General features: G+C 38.2%; 1 protein-coding gene across 1 annotated transcript in view; it reads left to right on the top strand.

The window, feature by feature from the left end:
- The window catches only part of LRP2 (LDL receptor related protein 2), a 1,335,386-nt gene that overhangs the window by 1,147,172 nt on the left and 171,342 nt on the right, over window positions 1-16,872 (top strand). The window contains exons 67-68 of the mRNA XM_044075346.1: window positions 10,181-10,346; window positions 15,608-15,736. Coding sequence (XP_043931281.1) covers window positions 10,181-10,346; window positions 15,608-15,736 — 295 coding nt within the window. The remainder of the gene's footprint in view (window positions 1-10,180; window positions 10,347-15,607; window positions 15,737-16,872) is intronic.

Here is a 16,872-nt window from a genome sequence, read left to right as displayed (position 1 = left end):
CTGTTGCTGTAACTCTAGGCAAAAGATATGCAGGAAGATGTCTTATGGAAAAAAGTGAGACTAGTGTAGAGGTGGCAGTAGGGCAACAGAAACTGACAGAAGACCACAAAAGGAGCTGGTGAACATAGCAGCGATGCAGAACACAACGGAGAAAGGGGTATGGCACATACAGACAGAGGTCTATTTGCAGTACTTGAACATAGACAGTGTGACACTTGAACAGGATAGGTAGGATACAGTAAAGTAACACGGTGTACTCACCTGTACCAGTTCTGACATAATCAAATGTTTACTTTGTTAATGTACCTGTATTATAATATAAATGTAATGAAAAACATTAGTCCTATGGGAATGGAACTGATTACCTTGTTCAGTGATATTCTGATAAACACAGCATTAAGAAGGTGAGCCATTGCAGAAGCCCTGCTGAAGGGGTAAAGTAAACTCATTTCAGGAAATGTTACACAAGAGCAGACTGGTAGCAGAAATTAAAAGACAGGTCTCAAGAGATTTTAACCCAGGAGTTTCTTCAGTGATATGTTTCCAAACGCACCATTAATTAGGTGAATCCTACAGAAGGGGTCAAGGAAATGTTACACATGAACAGAACGGAGGCCGAAAAGTAAAATAAAAAGTAGAAGTATGAGGGGATTAGGATACCACCCCCTGGGTGCACTGACAGTCTACAAAGCAGGCCATTAACAGGCTGAGTCACGGTAGCAGTCAGAAGAAAGGAATAAGGTTTATTCCGAACTCATATCTGACAACTGCCATGCTCATTTGCATGACCAATGCCAGTATATTTAGTGCATGACATCGACTGAAGTTCATGTTTGCTATACAACGAGAAGTGCCTTTCTTGTCAGGTATACACAAGCATTGAGAGTACTCTCTCCAAGATGTCCACAAAAAGATAATTGTTTTATGAGACCTTTGTGGGCATGTGTGTGATGTTTTCGACCAGAGTAAAGGTTGGAAATAGCATACAAGACACACATAAAAATGGGAAGCATGTAGACAGTAGAATAGAAGGTAAGTAAATAAGGAATGAGCGGGATGGAGGTGAGGTAGGAGGCATAAACTTTTCTTTTCTTTTTTTTTTTTTTTTTTGTAGGACATGTGCCCATCTTTTTTTTAAGAGAAAATAAAAGAAAGGAGAAGAGAAAGTTGGGAAAGAAGGAAGTAAGGAAAGGAAGAGGAAGGAAAGAGGGGTAGGTTAAATAGAAGGGAAAAACAGACAAAACTAAATGAGTGTGGGGTAATACAATGTTGAAGGAGACTTCAGACAAACTGAGGGAAGACAGTGGTGATGGGAGGATTGTGAAAACAAACAGGCGTGAGCATGGACACAAAAGGCAGGGGAAAACCAGGTTGAAGAATAGGATTGAATATTCACAGATGCAGTGGGAGGTCACCCAGGGTACTGTTATCACTGGGTCAGAGCTGTGCAGGCATGTGACATGGTCTCCATGTGTCCAATGCAGGCATCCAACTGCCTGTTGATTATATTCCCCCACAATGTCTGCCAGCTGCAAATGGGTGACAAAGGTGTCCCCTCTACTTGCAGTGCTACTGGCACATGCCACTATATCAGCCTTCTTGCAGGGCTACCTGTTGTAGGTGGTGCAGATAAGGCTGGAGGTATGGAGGTAACTGTGGCAGGCTGGGACCCTGACGTGCTGGTGTTTCTTCTGGTAATGGTGGTAGTGCTCCTGGTTCTGTTGCTGCCACCTGTGTGGGGCTGACGCACCTTGCCAGTTGGATTGATGCAGATTGCTGTGCTGATGCATAGGACAGTAAAATAAATGGTGAGAAACAAGAAAATAAACTAAAATGTGTATATATGAGAAAGGATAGTGACAAAGTATGCAAAGGAGAAAGCCAAACTAATCAATACAAAAAAAGCAACTCCAAATATATTCAGAGAGACATACAGACAAAGACACCCAGATATGGAAAATTTCAAAATACAAAAAATAAGATCACAAAGTTGGAATGTAGAAAAGTAGATAGAAATTAAAGAAATACAAGCTAAATTTATGGAATACCTCGAAGTGAAGGAATTAGTGTAGATGGTTCAACACAGGTAATGTCACAGCATGATGAAACAATGAGCTCCCAAATTAAGGAGAAACAGGTAGTGTGATAGACATCTGTGGAAGAAATGTGGACATAGGAAAGAAAAAGATATTTGATATGGTGCAATATTTATGCAAAAGAGAAAGCAAAACTATTTAATGCAAAAAATGCAGTCCCAATATTTGAAGAGAAGACAGGCAAAGACATCCAGGTATGGAACATTTCACAATGTAAGAAAAAAATAAGAAAACGGGGGGGGGGGGGGATTAGTAATGAAGAAGTTAAAGAAATAAAAACTGAAGTTATGGATTGTCTGTAAAGTGAAAGGTTTAGTGTAGGAAATCAATCTCTGGTAATGTCACAGAATTATGAAACTATGAGTCGCCAGGTTACGGAGAAGTAATTAGAATGGTTAGCATCTGATCACTTGCTGCTTGATGATGCGACTGGATCCTTCAGTAGGAAACCAGTATAAAAGTTCAGTTGGAGTTGCAAAGCAAGGAAAGGAGCAGTGGCAACTTTGACGCATGCAATGTTGCAGCATGATGGGTCAATGAGTTCCCATATGAAGGAGATATTGATGATGCAGGATGCAGCTGAAGAGTATGTTCTGGAACTTTCTAAAGAATGCCTGCAGGAAAGACAGAACAAAGAATGTGCCCTCAGTTTAGAAGAAAATGATCCAAGGGAAGAGTTGCTTGATTTAATAGAGATGGATAGATATTTTAAGATCGATGAAATAAATAAATTACAGAAAGTCAATAAGACCCCAAAATATTAGAAGTCTGATAAAACAGATGAACATAGTAATTAAGAGTATTAACAGAAATTGATGTGATATAACAGAAGTAAACAGGCTATATTACTGTGCAGTTAAACTAATAACTGATAAAGTTTTACCATAAAAATACAAATTAATAATGGAAAGGAGGGGAAGAAATAGAATGTCATCATGGAAGCATCAAACAGAGAAAACTATAAAGCAGTCAAGACAAGAAGTGTCACTGTTAGAATAATATAGAAAAGGGAACAGATGAACAAAATAATTAGATGTGATAAAATCAATGCACAGTAACAGAACAGACCAGGATCTGTCATACAGTATTGCAAATAATAAATTAAAGATATTAGCATAAGCAGACAGAAGATATACAGACAAATATAAAGGAAGAGTACAAAATGAGGAATTCATAGATGGCTCGAAAAAGTTTTACAGAGAACTGGGAAATTAAGTAAAAGGAATAGAAACACCTCCAAAAAAAAAGAAGAAATAGACACATTTTGGAGAAATATTTATGAATACCCTGTGGAACATAACAAAGATGCTGAATGGAGAGAAATTTTAAAAGAAGCAGTAAGGAGTTCAGATGCACAGGGTATGAAATGGGATGAAGTAACAGCCAGGGAAACTGGAACAAAATTATGAAAAGCTCCTAAATGGAAAACCCTAGGCTCAGATGCAGTCCCTAACTTTTGTCAAAAAATATTAACATCTTTACACAAAGATTTAGCACTAAGAACTACTTAAATGCACATCCCAAACAGGCACCAACCTGGTCAACAATAGGAGAAAGGGTACTCCTCCTTAAGAGTGAACCTGTAAGCCACCCTAAAAACTATAAGAACAATAACTTGCCTTCTGACAATGTATAAACTATATTGGAACTGATACAGAGAGAGTGTATAGTCATTTAGAAGAAAATTCAATCATGGCAATAGAGCAAGGGGTAACAAAGGAAAGTCATATGGAACAAAGGATCAGCTATTACTAAATAAAGACATCATGTAGAATTGTTAAAAGGGGAAGAACGTATGGCATTACTAGATTACAAAAAAGCATTTGACAGTATCCCACATTCATAGATAAAAGGGTGCTTACAGATGTATAAACTACATCCTACATTGATCAGTTACATTATAGTAACCATAAAACAGTGACAAACCATTTTGCAATTAAGTCATGGCAAGGAGCAAATTCTTATCCCGGGGTTATAAATTCAAAGGTAGATATTCCAGGGCGACTTTTTCTCACTGCTGCTATTTTGTCTTGCTCTTAACCCATTAAACTGTGTACTTAACAGATTAGGCCTTGGCTATCATTTGGCTCTTAAAAAATGACCTTGCTTAAAGATTTCTCATCTACTTTTTTGGATGACTTAAAATGTATAGTTCATCAGATGAGGAGTTGACAGCACAACTGCAAGTGGTTAAAAATTTCTCAGATGATGTAAGAATGATATTTGATCTTAATAAATATGCAAAAGCGAGATTTAAAACAGGAAAGTTGCAGTACCAAGAAAATATCAGTCAAGCACAGCAATATGATATAAACAAACTTAAGCAGGAAGGAGTGTATAAATATTTGGGAATTGATGAAGGATTATCAATAAAACATGAACAAATTTGAATAAAACTCAGTAAAGAATACTTCAGAAGACTAAAATTAATATTGAAAACAGCCTTAACATCTAGGAATAAAGTCTAAGCTATCAACCAATTTGCTCTTCCTTTTTTGACTTAACAGTTTTGGTGTGACTCACTGGCCCCAAATGGTATTGGATCAGGTGAATAGGAAAAGAAAAAAAAATTCTTCACGCTTATCAAATTATATGTAAAAATCACTGCATACCAGTATGATATATATATATAATATATATATATATATATATATATATATATATATTGATATGTAAGAGATATAGGCCTTGTTGAAATTGATTATATGTATAGATCTGTGATTGTGGGGCTGTATACATATTTGCTGACCTTGTCAGATCCAAACATAGTGAAAGTTTTATAACAAGAGAAGTGAAGCCTAAGATTACCACTCTGCTTAATTTAGCAGATGCATTCAGGTGGTTAAGTGGGAATGGAAATCACATCAGAAGTAGACAAAATCATCATCATCATCATCCCCCTTTTTCCCATTTACATGGGGTCGGGGTATCGTATTAACTGTCGCCAACTCTCTTGATTCAGTGCCACTCTCCTTCCTTCTTCAACACTCATGCCTGACTGTCGCAGATCTTCTTTCACACAATCCATCCACCTCTTTGCTGGATGCCTTCGCTTCCTCTTACATTCTTCCTGTCTGTCCCAAATCTCCCTCACCAGATTGTCTTCTGCTGTTCTACACATGTGCCCATACCATCGTAATCTGTTTTCTTTGATCTTTTCTGCAATTGGAGCTACTTTGGCTTCTCCTCTTATTTCCTCATTTATTCGCCTGTCCTGCAGTGTGCATCCTACCACCTTTCTCAGGCACTTCATTTCCATCACCTCTAGCTTCTTCAACTGTTCTGCCTTTACTGCCCAGGTTTCTGTACCATACAGTAGTACTGGTCTCACCACTGTCTTGTACACCTTACTTTTCAGCTTCTTTGGCATTCTTCTGTCATAGACTACACCTGATACTCTATGCCATTTGGCTACAGCCCCTCTGATTCTAGCTTTGACCTCTTCATTCAGACTACCCTTCTCCTCAACCACCCCTCCCAGATACTTGAAGCTGTTTAAGTATTCCACTATCTTCCCATCTGTCTCTATTCTCAGCTTCTTCTGATTTCCCCAATCTGCTGTCATTACCACTGTCTTGTCTGTGCTTAGTTTCATCCCATGCTCCTTCAGATTTGCATTCCATTCTCCTATCCTTTGCTGAAGTTCTAGATCAGAGTCTGCCTGTACTGCCACATCGTCTGCATACAGCAGCTTTGTTGCTCTGACCCCTCCAACCTGTTTGCTGATGTAGTCCATTACCAGTATGAACAGCAGTGGGCTCAGAGCTGAACCCTGGTGTGCACCCACTCCCACTGGGAACCCCTCAGTGAGGCCAAACACTGTTCGTACTTGAGTCACTGGGTCCCTGTACATAGCCTGTACTAATTCTACCAATGTTTCTGGGACTTCAAACCACAAAAATCAGACAGTAATTGAAGGTGCCAAAATCAAAAGAAAAAATATAAGGAGAAGGATCAGATTAAAAGGAAAGAAATGTGGAAAAGCCATTAATGTAGTGACAAGTACAGAGATCTCCTGAAACAACCTTATGTTGGTCAGGACTTGATACAGGATTGGTTAAGGAGATGTGAGCTGAAACCAAAGGATGAAAGGTTAATAATGACAGCACAGGATAGTGAACTATGTACATGCTGGTCTACAAAGTCCATTGAACATATGGGAGAAACGGCAAATATAGGTTTTGTAAAAAAGAATTGGAAACATTTGCATACCTTGTTGCTTGGTGTGATATTCTCATGGCAGAGGGCCTGTACACTGAAAAGCACAATAATGTGGCAAGATACTCTGCTCATCATAAAAAGAAAGATAATCATTGCTGGGCACCACTATACATTCCCTTGTTACTGAATAGCAAAAACATGTAAGGAGACGTTCAAAGCAAATTTTCTGCCATAGTTATCAGTTTTTCTCCAACAGGCTACCTGTTTTTTTTTTTTTGTTTGTTTTTTTTTTTTGTTTTTTCATGCCTACTTTACTTTACTGTGTTGTGCATGCTGTTACTTTCTGTTTTGGCTGCAGTCCTCTGAGCTGCATGACTAAACCAAGCCCTGTTGAATGCTGATTAGTGCCTTACACTAAATGAATTTGACTCAAACCAGTCCCTACTACAAATAAAAGGGAAGTGATTATGTTAATTGTTTGTTGATGCTACAGTGAAGTAAACTGTATTTAAAGTTTTATATTGCTATTGATAATGTGGACACACTTCAGTGGGTCTAGTGTTTGGGAACCATTTAGAACATAGCTGTTGTAGTAATTACCTTCTGAGAGAAGGCAGTAGTACTGCTGCCCTCTATTTTTAACCACAGCTGGCATTGTTCTCTGTTTGGCTGCCTGTTTTTTCCTTGCAAGTTTTATGTTAATGTGTTGCACACTATTGCTTTGCATTTGGCTGTGGCACTCTGTCCTGCATGAGTGAGCCATTCTGAATACTGATTTGTGACTTATTTCAGCCTGATTTGACTGCACCCTACTACATCAGGAAAGTGATTATTTGAACTCCTTGTTGATTCCGTAGGAAAGTAAACTGTTTTTACTTTTTATTACTGCCACTGATAATTGGGACACTGTTTAACTGGCCTAGTATTTTGCAGGCTTTTAGAACAATGATGTAGTAGTTACCTTGTGAGAGAAGGTAGGATTACTATTGATATTGTTCTGCATCACTGTTGCAGTATTCTTAACCTTAGGGATTTCCTGTCATGGATAGCCCTATGTCTGGACAGTATACCAAAGCCTTTAGCTCTTATATGTGCCATACAAAACACATATGCTCCCTACACAGGAAGTGTAGGGCATAATGGTGACGTACAGAAGCAGTTGCCCAGAACTTCTTTGCCTCTGGTCTAAATGGCATCATTGATTGCCAGTCTGAATGCCCTTTGCTTTGTTGATACCTAGCTGTCAGATAGCTGTCAGATAAGTGTCCCATTGAGGTCTTTTTTCTTTCTTACTGTTAGTACATGTCATCCAAGAAGGGAAAATGTCAGTGTGGGTGACAGGTTCCCCACAAGGATCATCATGAACAGTGTCTCTTTTGTTTGAATGCTTCTCATGACCGTACTTTCTGTAGTATTTGTAAGGTCTTTGTGCCTAAGACTCTTAGAAGCCGGTTGTCTTCCTGGCTGTCTGTCTCAAGAATCATTGGTTTAGTTGTTGTTCTGGGTGTTTAGCCAGTACTGCTTTTATTATAAGTTGTTACTTGTTTGTTTTCCTTGCCTGTTTTGTATTGTTGTGTTGTGCTCACTGTTACTTTTCATTTCACTGAGCTGCACATTGTGTAGCAGTGGGGGCACTATGCCCTCCATAAATGCCAGTCCTTAAAACTGAACAGTAACTATAGTCTTAGCATTCCTATTCATTCCACATATACAGTACCCATAATTCTAACTTGGGCTGAATATCAGAGTTGCTAGGGAATACAGTGCTTCACCTATCTGCAATCTGCACCTCCCACTGTGCTGCACTAAACAGCTCTTTGCCCCTCCTTCCAGTACCACAGTCCCATGACATCTAACTGAGCAGTGCCAAGTCGAGCCTTGCTGATATACAGGTCAGAGTGCAACCTACACATGCCCATTACTTTCCTTATTCTGCAAACCTCTCTGTTTGGCAATAAGTTAACATAGCATAGTTAAATTCCCTAATCAGACAAATATACCCCACATATTATCAACTTAACTTATTCTGAGATCATGGGTCTACAGAACACTTCCACACCCTACAGTGCAAGTCTTGAGGCAGTACTTTGATTGGTTAGTACTAACTGATATCTATTTACTTCTTCCTTCACTACAGTTCTTATGTGAAAGGTGCAAATACCTAGTAAAGTTGGAATGTAGCCTCTCATGTAAACACACATGTGCATGTGCACACACACACACACACACACACACACACACACACACACACACACACACACACAATCACAGCACCCAGGCGGATTTCAGTGCCCATACCTACCTTGTATTTGTCTGCTGCACACCTGTGAATACCTCTCTTATACTGAGGTTAGTAAAGAAGTCTGATATTCAACCACCTTCAACAGCATAACGCCAACAGGAATGTTACACCTTTGTTGTACAATTTATCACAAACCATACTCAGAGAAGTTATCATGCTACCCATCAGAACCCTTAAGGCACCATGGGACAGCTAAATTATAAGGAAATTTCCTAGTCATTGGTGACTCAGATACTTTACTCACCAGGTTTGGAAAAAGTAGAATAATGTTGAAATACCTCTCTGGAGCCAGGATACAGCAGATGTCTAGAGCTCTCAAGTCTCTACACCCCAGATACATTTACAACATGGTCTTTGTTCATGTTGATGTGAATGATCTGAGGCACAAATCTCTAGATTATATGAAGAGAGAACTGATAGAGCTCTTAGAATATGTGTTCAAGGGTGGTACAAAGTGGGTCTTGAGCAGCATTTTACCCTCACTGAGAATGATGTCTTTGCATAAACTAAAGGTAATTGAATTCAACAATTGGCTCAGCTACTGTTGTCATTCTAGGGGATCCAGTGTGTTTATCATCCTGGAAGGAGATAATAGACTCTCCTTCCTGCTTCCTCAGGTACCTCACCTTTCACCTCAGTGTTTGTATATTGACCAGGGTTTTCTCTAACCACATAGTGTCTTTTTTAGCCAATGTTAATCTGATGCATCTACCAACATAATCAAACCAAACCAATACAGTGTAAAGGTGTTGATGCTCAGTGTTAGAGGCATGAATAAAAACTGCACTGCTTAGAATCCTTCATAACCCAGAAAATATAGACATTTGTGTCATTATTGAAACATGGTTTGAGTGCAGTTATAATCCATCTTCTCTACTAAGTTCAGTGCTCATCAGATATTCAGATCCCTATTTTGGGTTCATCTGTAACTAGTGGTGGTGTGCCCATATATCTCTACAAGTCCTTTACTTCTAGGCTTATACATCTAGATAATGGCCGCAAATGCATTTACATCCTAGTAACTATAAAGAAGATCCTTCCCACTTCCTGGCTAACTATAGGACCCTCTATATGCCACAATCTTGCCATGAAACATATCTAAATAAGTTGGTGTCCCTTGCTGTTGAACCCTGTTATGCTTGGAGATTTCAGTTATACAGCTGTTCCACATGATCGAAGACCATGTTTTAGGGATATCTGGAGTGAAGAGACTTGAGAGCTCTAGACACCTGGTGTATCCTGGTTCCTGAGAGGCAACGCAACGTCTTCCTATTTTTGCCAGCCCTGATGAGCAGAGTATCGATGTGCCTCAGTGTATTTCTTTATGAAGCTGACATAAGCATAAGCTAAAAACAGTGGTGGAGTCATCTAGTTCATGACAGTGTTAAGTGATCTCTTGATGAACCAGGTTAACCATAATTATTTATTGTAGTATTGACTTGATAACTGGCATTTTGTAGGAATCTTAAAGTTAAAAAAAAAAGCTTTTATCACTGAAATGCCTAACTTCATAAGTGAAACAAATCACTGAATGTCCTTCTTTGAAATTATACTTCTGTAACTTTACATGGAACTAGAGGACCATGATTTCTGTGGTAATGCACTGTTTGCTTTCTTCTAGGTATTCTGTACTGGACTGTTCGAGAACGTGGATCAGAGTCTGGTGCCATTAAGAGAGCCTATATCCCTACTTTTGATGATGGTAGCAGCAACCCAGTTCAGGAGGTGAACTTAAACCTGCGCTATGTGGTAAATCCAGAGGGAATTGCAGTCGACTGGATAGGAAGGTAAGATAATTATATGTTGCTCAGTGAGTCAGATCAAGTAAAAATAAATCATGCTTGACGTAAACAGGTATAAAGAATGAAAAACTAAAAGAATGTCCAAATATTGAACAGCTTAAATCAAACAAATGCAAGGTAAAAAAGTGTTGAAAGAGAACACTGAGGTTCTTGCTTTAAAATGAATGAAAACACTCAAATGTTAATAAAGTGTTTCCACTGCTCTTTGAATGTCTTTTGTTTTGACGTATGGAGAGTTGTTAAATTACTGTTTATGGGGAAACACACATAAAGCAGGTGCTGATAGTGTGTGGGTTTCCAGAGTTACAATAGGTGAAAACATATATATTTGTGTGTGTGTATGTGTGTGTGTGTATGTGTGTGTGTGTGTGTGTGTGTGTGTGTGTGTGTGTGTGTGTGTGTGTGTGTCTGTGCATGTGTGCACGCACATAAATGGGTGTAAATATTGTCTGATGGATTAGTGTGTGTGTGTGTGTGTGTGTGTGTGTGTGTGTGTGTGTGCGCGCACACATGGGGTTAACTTGTCTCTGTGGGAGAGAGTATTATATGGATTAGAGCTTGTGTGTGTGTGTGTGTGTGTGTGTGTGTGTGTGTGTGTGGTTCTCTGTCTATCTTTGAGACTGAGAATATTACATGCAATAGAGTTTGTATTTGTGTGTTTGTGTGTGTGTATATGGGAGGAAATATATGATGGATTACTTTGTGTGTGTGAATGGGAATGTGTATTATAAAATAGATTAGTGTGTGTGTGTGTGTGTGTGTGTGTGTGTGTGTGTGTGTGTGTGTGTGTGTGTGTGTGCGCGTGCGTGCACATATCTGTGTATTTTCATGCTAGATACATTTGATGTTTGATGAGCAATAATTGCATGCTTTGAATCCTGCCTACAAGTAACATATGAACCCTAATGTTGCTCTAGCCCTATTTATTTAGTCTGTTTTTCAATAATCTCTTTAGGATGCCCTCCTTTTCTGTAGGCATCATTTACAGAGTTTATGGTTTTCTAGGTATGGAACCCTCCCCTTATCTTTCATTTCCTATTTATTTATTTTACATTTGTTGACTGGGCAAGTCCGACTGGATATATGTCCATTTTAAGCAGAGCCCCGGGGAGAAAAGCTCCAACAATGAACACGACAGCTAATTATATTTCATTAAATTTATACATTAAAGTACATAATAGTTCATTACATTTCTTTACAATATATACATGACAGATGCAGATAGAGAATACATTTGAATAATACAACAGAGAAATCACATACAAAGACATAAGTCTGATATGTTGACGGACACTCAGTTCATGGGCTAACAGTGACATACAAACTTAGTACAGTAAAAAGTGTCGTTTGACCTAGAGATAAAGGAAAGAGTTAGTCAGGTTAAGTACAGCGGCATAGCCAATGTGTATTGAGGTATTGTTTGTTTGTTTTTGAAAATGGTTATCGAGGAAACCGAAGTAAGATCAGTAGGCAGCGAGTTCCAGTTTTGCCAACGGAGTTAGAGAACAAGCAGTCACCTGCTATGTTGTAGGTTTTAAGTATTTGTACTAGTGGTCTGTTGAATGAGCAGAGGGACTTAAGGTTATTGTATGGGGTGATAAGTTTATTAAGTATGGGAGTGTTATCAGGTTGGTAAAGAATTTTATGTGCAATTATACTTTGGGTGTATAGGAATTGGTTAGACAATTCTAACTCTCCTAAATGAGCCAAGTTATTACATTGGTTCTGTATGCAGCTCCAGTGGAAAATCTAGCAATGTTATTATAAGAGTTTGCCAATTTGTTGAGGTCATTTTTACTCAAGTTTGTAAATATGGGGGAGGCATAAAGGAGGGTCGAGAGTAAATAGGTACAGGAAATAATAGTCGTAACTAATGGGGTAAGGAAGGGCTTAATCCTATATAGGGAGCCAAGTTTTTTATTGACTATTTTTATAGTATTGTTAATTTGCACTTAAAACTTAAGGTTGGTATCAATTAATACCCCTAGTAGTTTAGTAGAGGGATCAGGAGATATGATGGTGCTGTTGTTTGATTTAACAGTAAAGGTAAGTGGGGAGGACCTACGGGTTGGTGAGAATAGTAATAGTTTTGTTTTCTTAAGATTCAATATGAGTCGGCAGTTAAGTAGCCAATTTTCAACTATGTTAATTTTTTATTGCCTATTTTTATAGTATTGTTAATATGCACATAAAACTTAAGGTTGGTATCAATTAATACCCCTAGTAGTTTAGTAGAGGGATCAGGAGATATGATGGTGCCGTTGTTTGATTTAACAGGAAAGGTAAGTGGGGAGGACCTACGGGTTGGAGAGAATAGTAATAGTTTTGTTTTCTTAAGATCCAATATGAGTCGGCAGTTAAGTAGCCAATTTTCAACTATGTTAAACACATTTTGGGTTAGAATTTGCGCATCAGAGTGGGAAGTGGCTGAGCATATTAGTGTGGAATTGTCTGCATACTGAATACAGGTGGCTTGTGGAATGACTGAGTGCAGGTCATTAATAAAAATAGAAAATAGGAGAGGTCCTAATATGGAACCTTGTGGAACGCCAAGGGTGATGGGAAGATGAGTATATAAGTTGTTTTGCCATAGTACAGCCTGTGTCTATCATTTAGGTAAGATTGGAACCATTGTATGGCCAGCTTATCTACAGAAAAGGATCTGAGTATATTTATGAGTAGATGATGGTTTACCATGTCAAAGGCTTTAACGAAATTAATAAAGATGGCTGAGGAAAAAAGTTATTATTGCGATTTTTGTTAATGGAATCAGAAAAAGATAGGAGGGCAGAGGTGGTGCTGTGAAATGGTCTAAAACCATGTTGAGAGTTGGCTAGCAATTTGTTTTGGATAAGATAATTTACCAGTTGTCTATGTACACATTTCTCCATTATTTTCACCAGGGTTGATGATATGGCTATGGGTCTATAATTTGATAATTCATTGGAGTTGTCACCTTTATGCAGAGGGATAATACGAGATACCTTCCAGATAGAGGGGATGGAGCCTTTGGTTATAGTTCTTTTGATCAGGATGGAGATGGGATAGGTTATGGCATCTGCAGCTTTTTGCAGATATTTAGCAGGTAAGAGATCAGCTGAGAGGGTGGTACATTTGAGTATCTTAATAAGGGTATGAACAAAGGATGTGGGAACAGGTTGAAGGTGAAAAGAGGGTTGAGAGCTATGTACAGAAGTAGTAGGACTTAAGCCATCAGCTGGTTGGCTAGAGTTTGGATGGTCTCAGTAAAGAAACTGTTAAAGGTATCAGTGACTTTTTCAGGACTATTGTGGTTAGTGCCTGACTGGGTTGGAGTGGTGGATTGTCCTGGGTGTAGGAGTTTATTCATGCCTGCCCAGAACTTTTAAGGTTTGTTTTGCTGGGTTTGCTGTAGTTGGTAGTAGACTTTTTTTATCTAACAAGATGGATTTTTTTGTGTCATTTCTTAGCTGCCTATATTTTATTTGATCTTCAGGGTTTTTTGTGGTACTCCATTTGACCCAAACTTTATTTCTAAGTAGGATTTTTTGTCTAGTTTCTTTTGTGACCCATGGGGCAGTTTTAGTTTTAGTTCTAATAGAACATGTTGGTGCATGGTGGTCTAGAATGGATAATTTAGTATTAAAGTATGTTACTGCTTCCTCCAGTGGTAGGTGTTTTAGGACTGACCAATCACATGAACTTAGTTAATTTTGGAAGATATCAGGGTTAAAGTTTTTATTGTTTCTTATTGTCTTATAGGTGGGTTGGTTAAGAATGTCAGTCTTGTGCCTAATGAATAAAGGTGAGAAAGTGGTCGCTTGTGTCATCAGGGAGGGTCCCTACCTTGTATATTTGGGGATGACTATTAATGAGAATCCAGTGTAAGGTACTTTCTTTGTTGTTGGGCTTGCTGATCCTAGTGGGGGAGGTAATGGTCTGAGTAAAGCCATATAAATTAATAAGGATAGTAGGGTTTTCAGAGGAACAGTTCTTCAGTTGATATTAAAGTCACCAAGGATTATGGTTTCTTGGGAATAGTTAGTTGACAACCAACATAGGATGTCTTCAAGGGTGTTAATGTTATTACCTGGGGGAATATAGACACAGATGATATAAATGGATTTACATTTATTGATTTGTATCTTAGTAGTAAGAATTTCAGCATTACCTTTTTGTGGTGGTTGAGAGGCTTCTGTGGTCACCTGTAGTCCAGATTTGTATAGGACAGCTACCCTCCTGCCCTTCCTAGCTTTTTGATCAAGTCATATGATATTATAACTGGGTGGTATAACTTAATTGTCTTGGGTTTATGGTTTTAGCCATGTTTCGGTAAAACATAGAATGTCAAGCGAATGGACCTCTATGAAGGCATGCAGGTAGGGAACCTTATTATTTATACTTTTAATGTTCAGGTGGCCAGTCAGGAGTGGGTTGGGAGGTCTCTTTAGGGTTTGTATATTAGTGGGAGTAGTAGTGTGAAGGCTTGGGTTATTGATAGTGGTTGTGCCAAGGTTCAGGTGTATGTCTCCATCTATTAAGAGGTTGTATTGTATCCTAAATATAAGTTTCAGGAGTTTATATAATAGGTTCTGGTATTTCCTGACCTTTTGGGTTACTGTATCTGATTCAAATGATTCAGTGATAATTTGGAAGTAAGTGGTGAGGTGAGCAAGGTCTATTTACTAGGTTTTGAAAATTTGGCCTGATTGGGGTAGAGGTTTGCCCTCTAGGGTAGTGATATATAGTTCTGATGTTCATAGGTGGTGAGAAGATATGATATAGTCAAAAGAGGTATGAGGGAAAATAGCAGTAACAGTTTCAGATGTATTGAAGTCGGTAGTGGTGGCATTTTAGGAGTCTTATACTTTGGCTAGAATACAGGGTGATAAATGGGGGTAGTTTATAGTTTGTAAGTTGGGTGTATAATTATGTGCCACTTTAAGAATTTGGACTTTGTTAGAAATCAAAAGTTTTGGACAGGTGCATACACCCTGTCAGTTTTTATTAACTAAGCTGAAATTGTCATTATGCTTGTGTACCTTTTTACATACATTATGCATTTCTTGATCAGATTTGATATAGATTTCATTAAAATAAAACGTAGATGATTGGCCTATGAAAATAATATTGCTGTTATTCATTAAATGACGCATCTGCCAAACTGCTATTTTTTCATTTTAAATGTAATTTATTTATTTATTTTTTGTTTGTTTCTTGCTTTGAATATAAGTATACATTTATAATATTGGTTTCCTCTGCTTAAGGCACATTTACTGGACTGATGCAGGAACAAACAGAATTGATGTTGCTAAGCTAGATGGGAGGTACAGAAAGTGGCTTATATACTCTCAGCTGGACCAACCAGCAGCAATAGTTGTGAACCCTAAACTTGGGTAAGTGACATGCATTCATGTAAGTATTTTTTCATGTTAAAGGTATTACGACAACATTTGTAAGTGCTGAATATTTGCTTGCAGATAATTATTTGTTGAGTATATTGCTTTACATTGCTTTATGGAAGAATGAATAAGAATTTAGTCAGACTATTTTTAAATTACATTAACAAGGAAATAAATAGCTAATGTAGCCGGTTATCTTAGCAGAGATGTAAAAGTAACTAAGAATTACACATTAGTTGTATTGTCTTTAAATCTGACTGTTTGGTAAAGAATATGGTAAAAATAGTTGAACTGTGTGTCTTAATGGTTATTTACTATTAAAAATATGTTATAAGCCAGAAATTGTTTCAAGGATTTTACTTATATTTTGAATGTCAGTTACTAGTACCCTTGATAGTTCCTCTTAAGAAGTACACTGAGATTTTACTTACAAGCAGGTTCAGTGTGCTAGTACTGCAACACTCGTTAACATTACAAGCTGACACTTGAGGCCAGACTCCAAAGGATTTGCTCTCAGCATAAGTGACTTTCTCTGCTTATCTATACAGCAGGCTTAAACCAGAGTAAGTCACTAACACGAAGAGCAAGTCTATTAGAATCAGGTTGTTGATGTTAGCATATCTATATCTATATATCTATATATATATAGAAAGAGAGAGTAGGAGAACTCATACAACACTGATTTGCAACAGAAATGCCACATTTTTTAACCACACCTTGATCTAAAGCCTTTTCTGCTCCACCTTCTAGCCCCTACAATGACCTGGCATCATTCCTTTGCATATAAACCTTTTGCTTCATCCTCTCCCCACTTTCTTGTACTTTTCTCTTGCCCCCTTTCCTCTCAGTTATGTCTTAACAAACATAACTTCTGTTCTCCTTGTATATCTCTACATTTTCCTACTCTTCCTGCATTAAGTACTCATTTAAGTTTTCCTCTCTCTTATCCCAAAAACCCACTCAAGATTGCCATCCCACCTTCCCACTCCTTCCACTCTCTTCCGCTCTGCACAGTGACCCTCAAACGTCATCACCGTACTTGGTTTTCCCACTCCTTCATAATTTCTTCAGCACACTTAGTGTCCCCCTTCTGATATCCGTTCCAAGTACTGAGTCCTTACAGTTCCTAG

Source organism: Protopterus annectens, chromosome 6.part1 (assembly GCF_019279795.1).
Source record: "Protopterus annectens isolate FY-2018-M chromosome 6.part1, PAN1.0, whole genome shotgun sequence".
Classification (NCBI taxonomy): Eukaryota; Metazoa; Chordata; order Ceratodontiformes; family Protopteridae; genus Protopterus; species Protopterus annectens.
The sequence above is the reverse complement of the archived record's forward strand: the minus strand, read 5'-3'. Positions and strand labels throughout refer to the sequence as shown.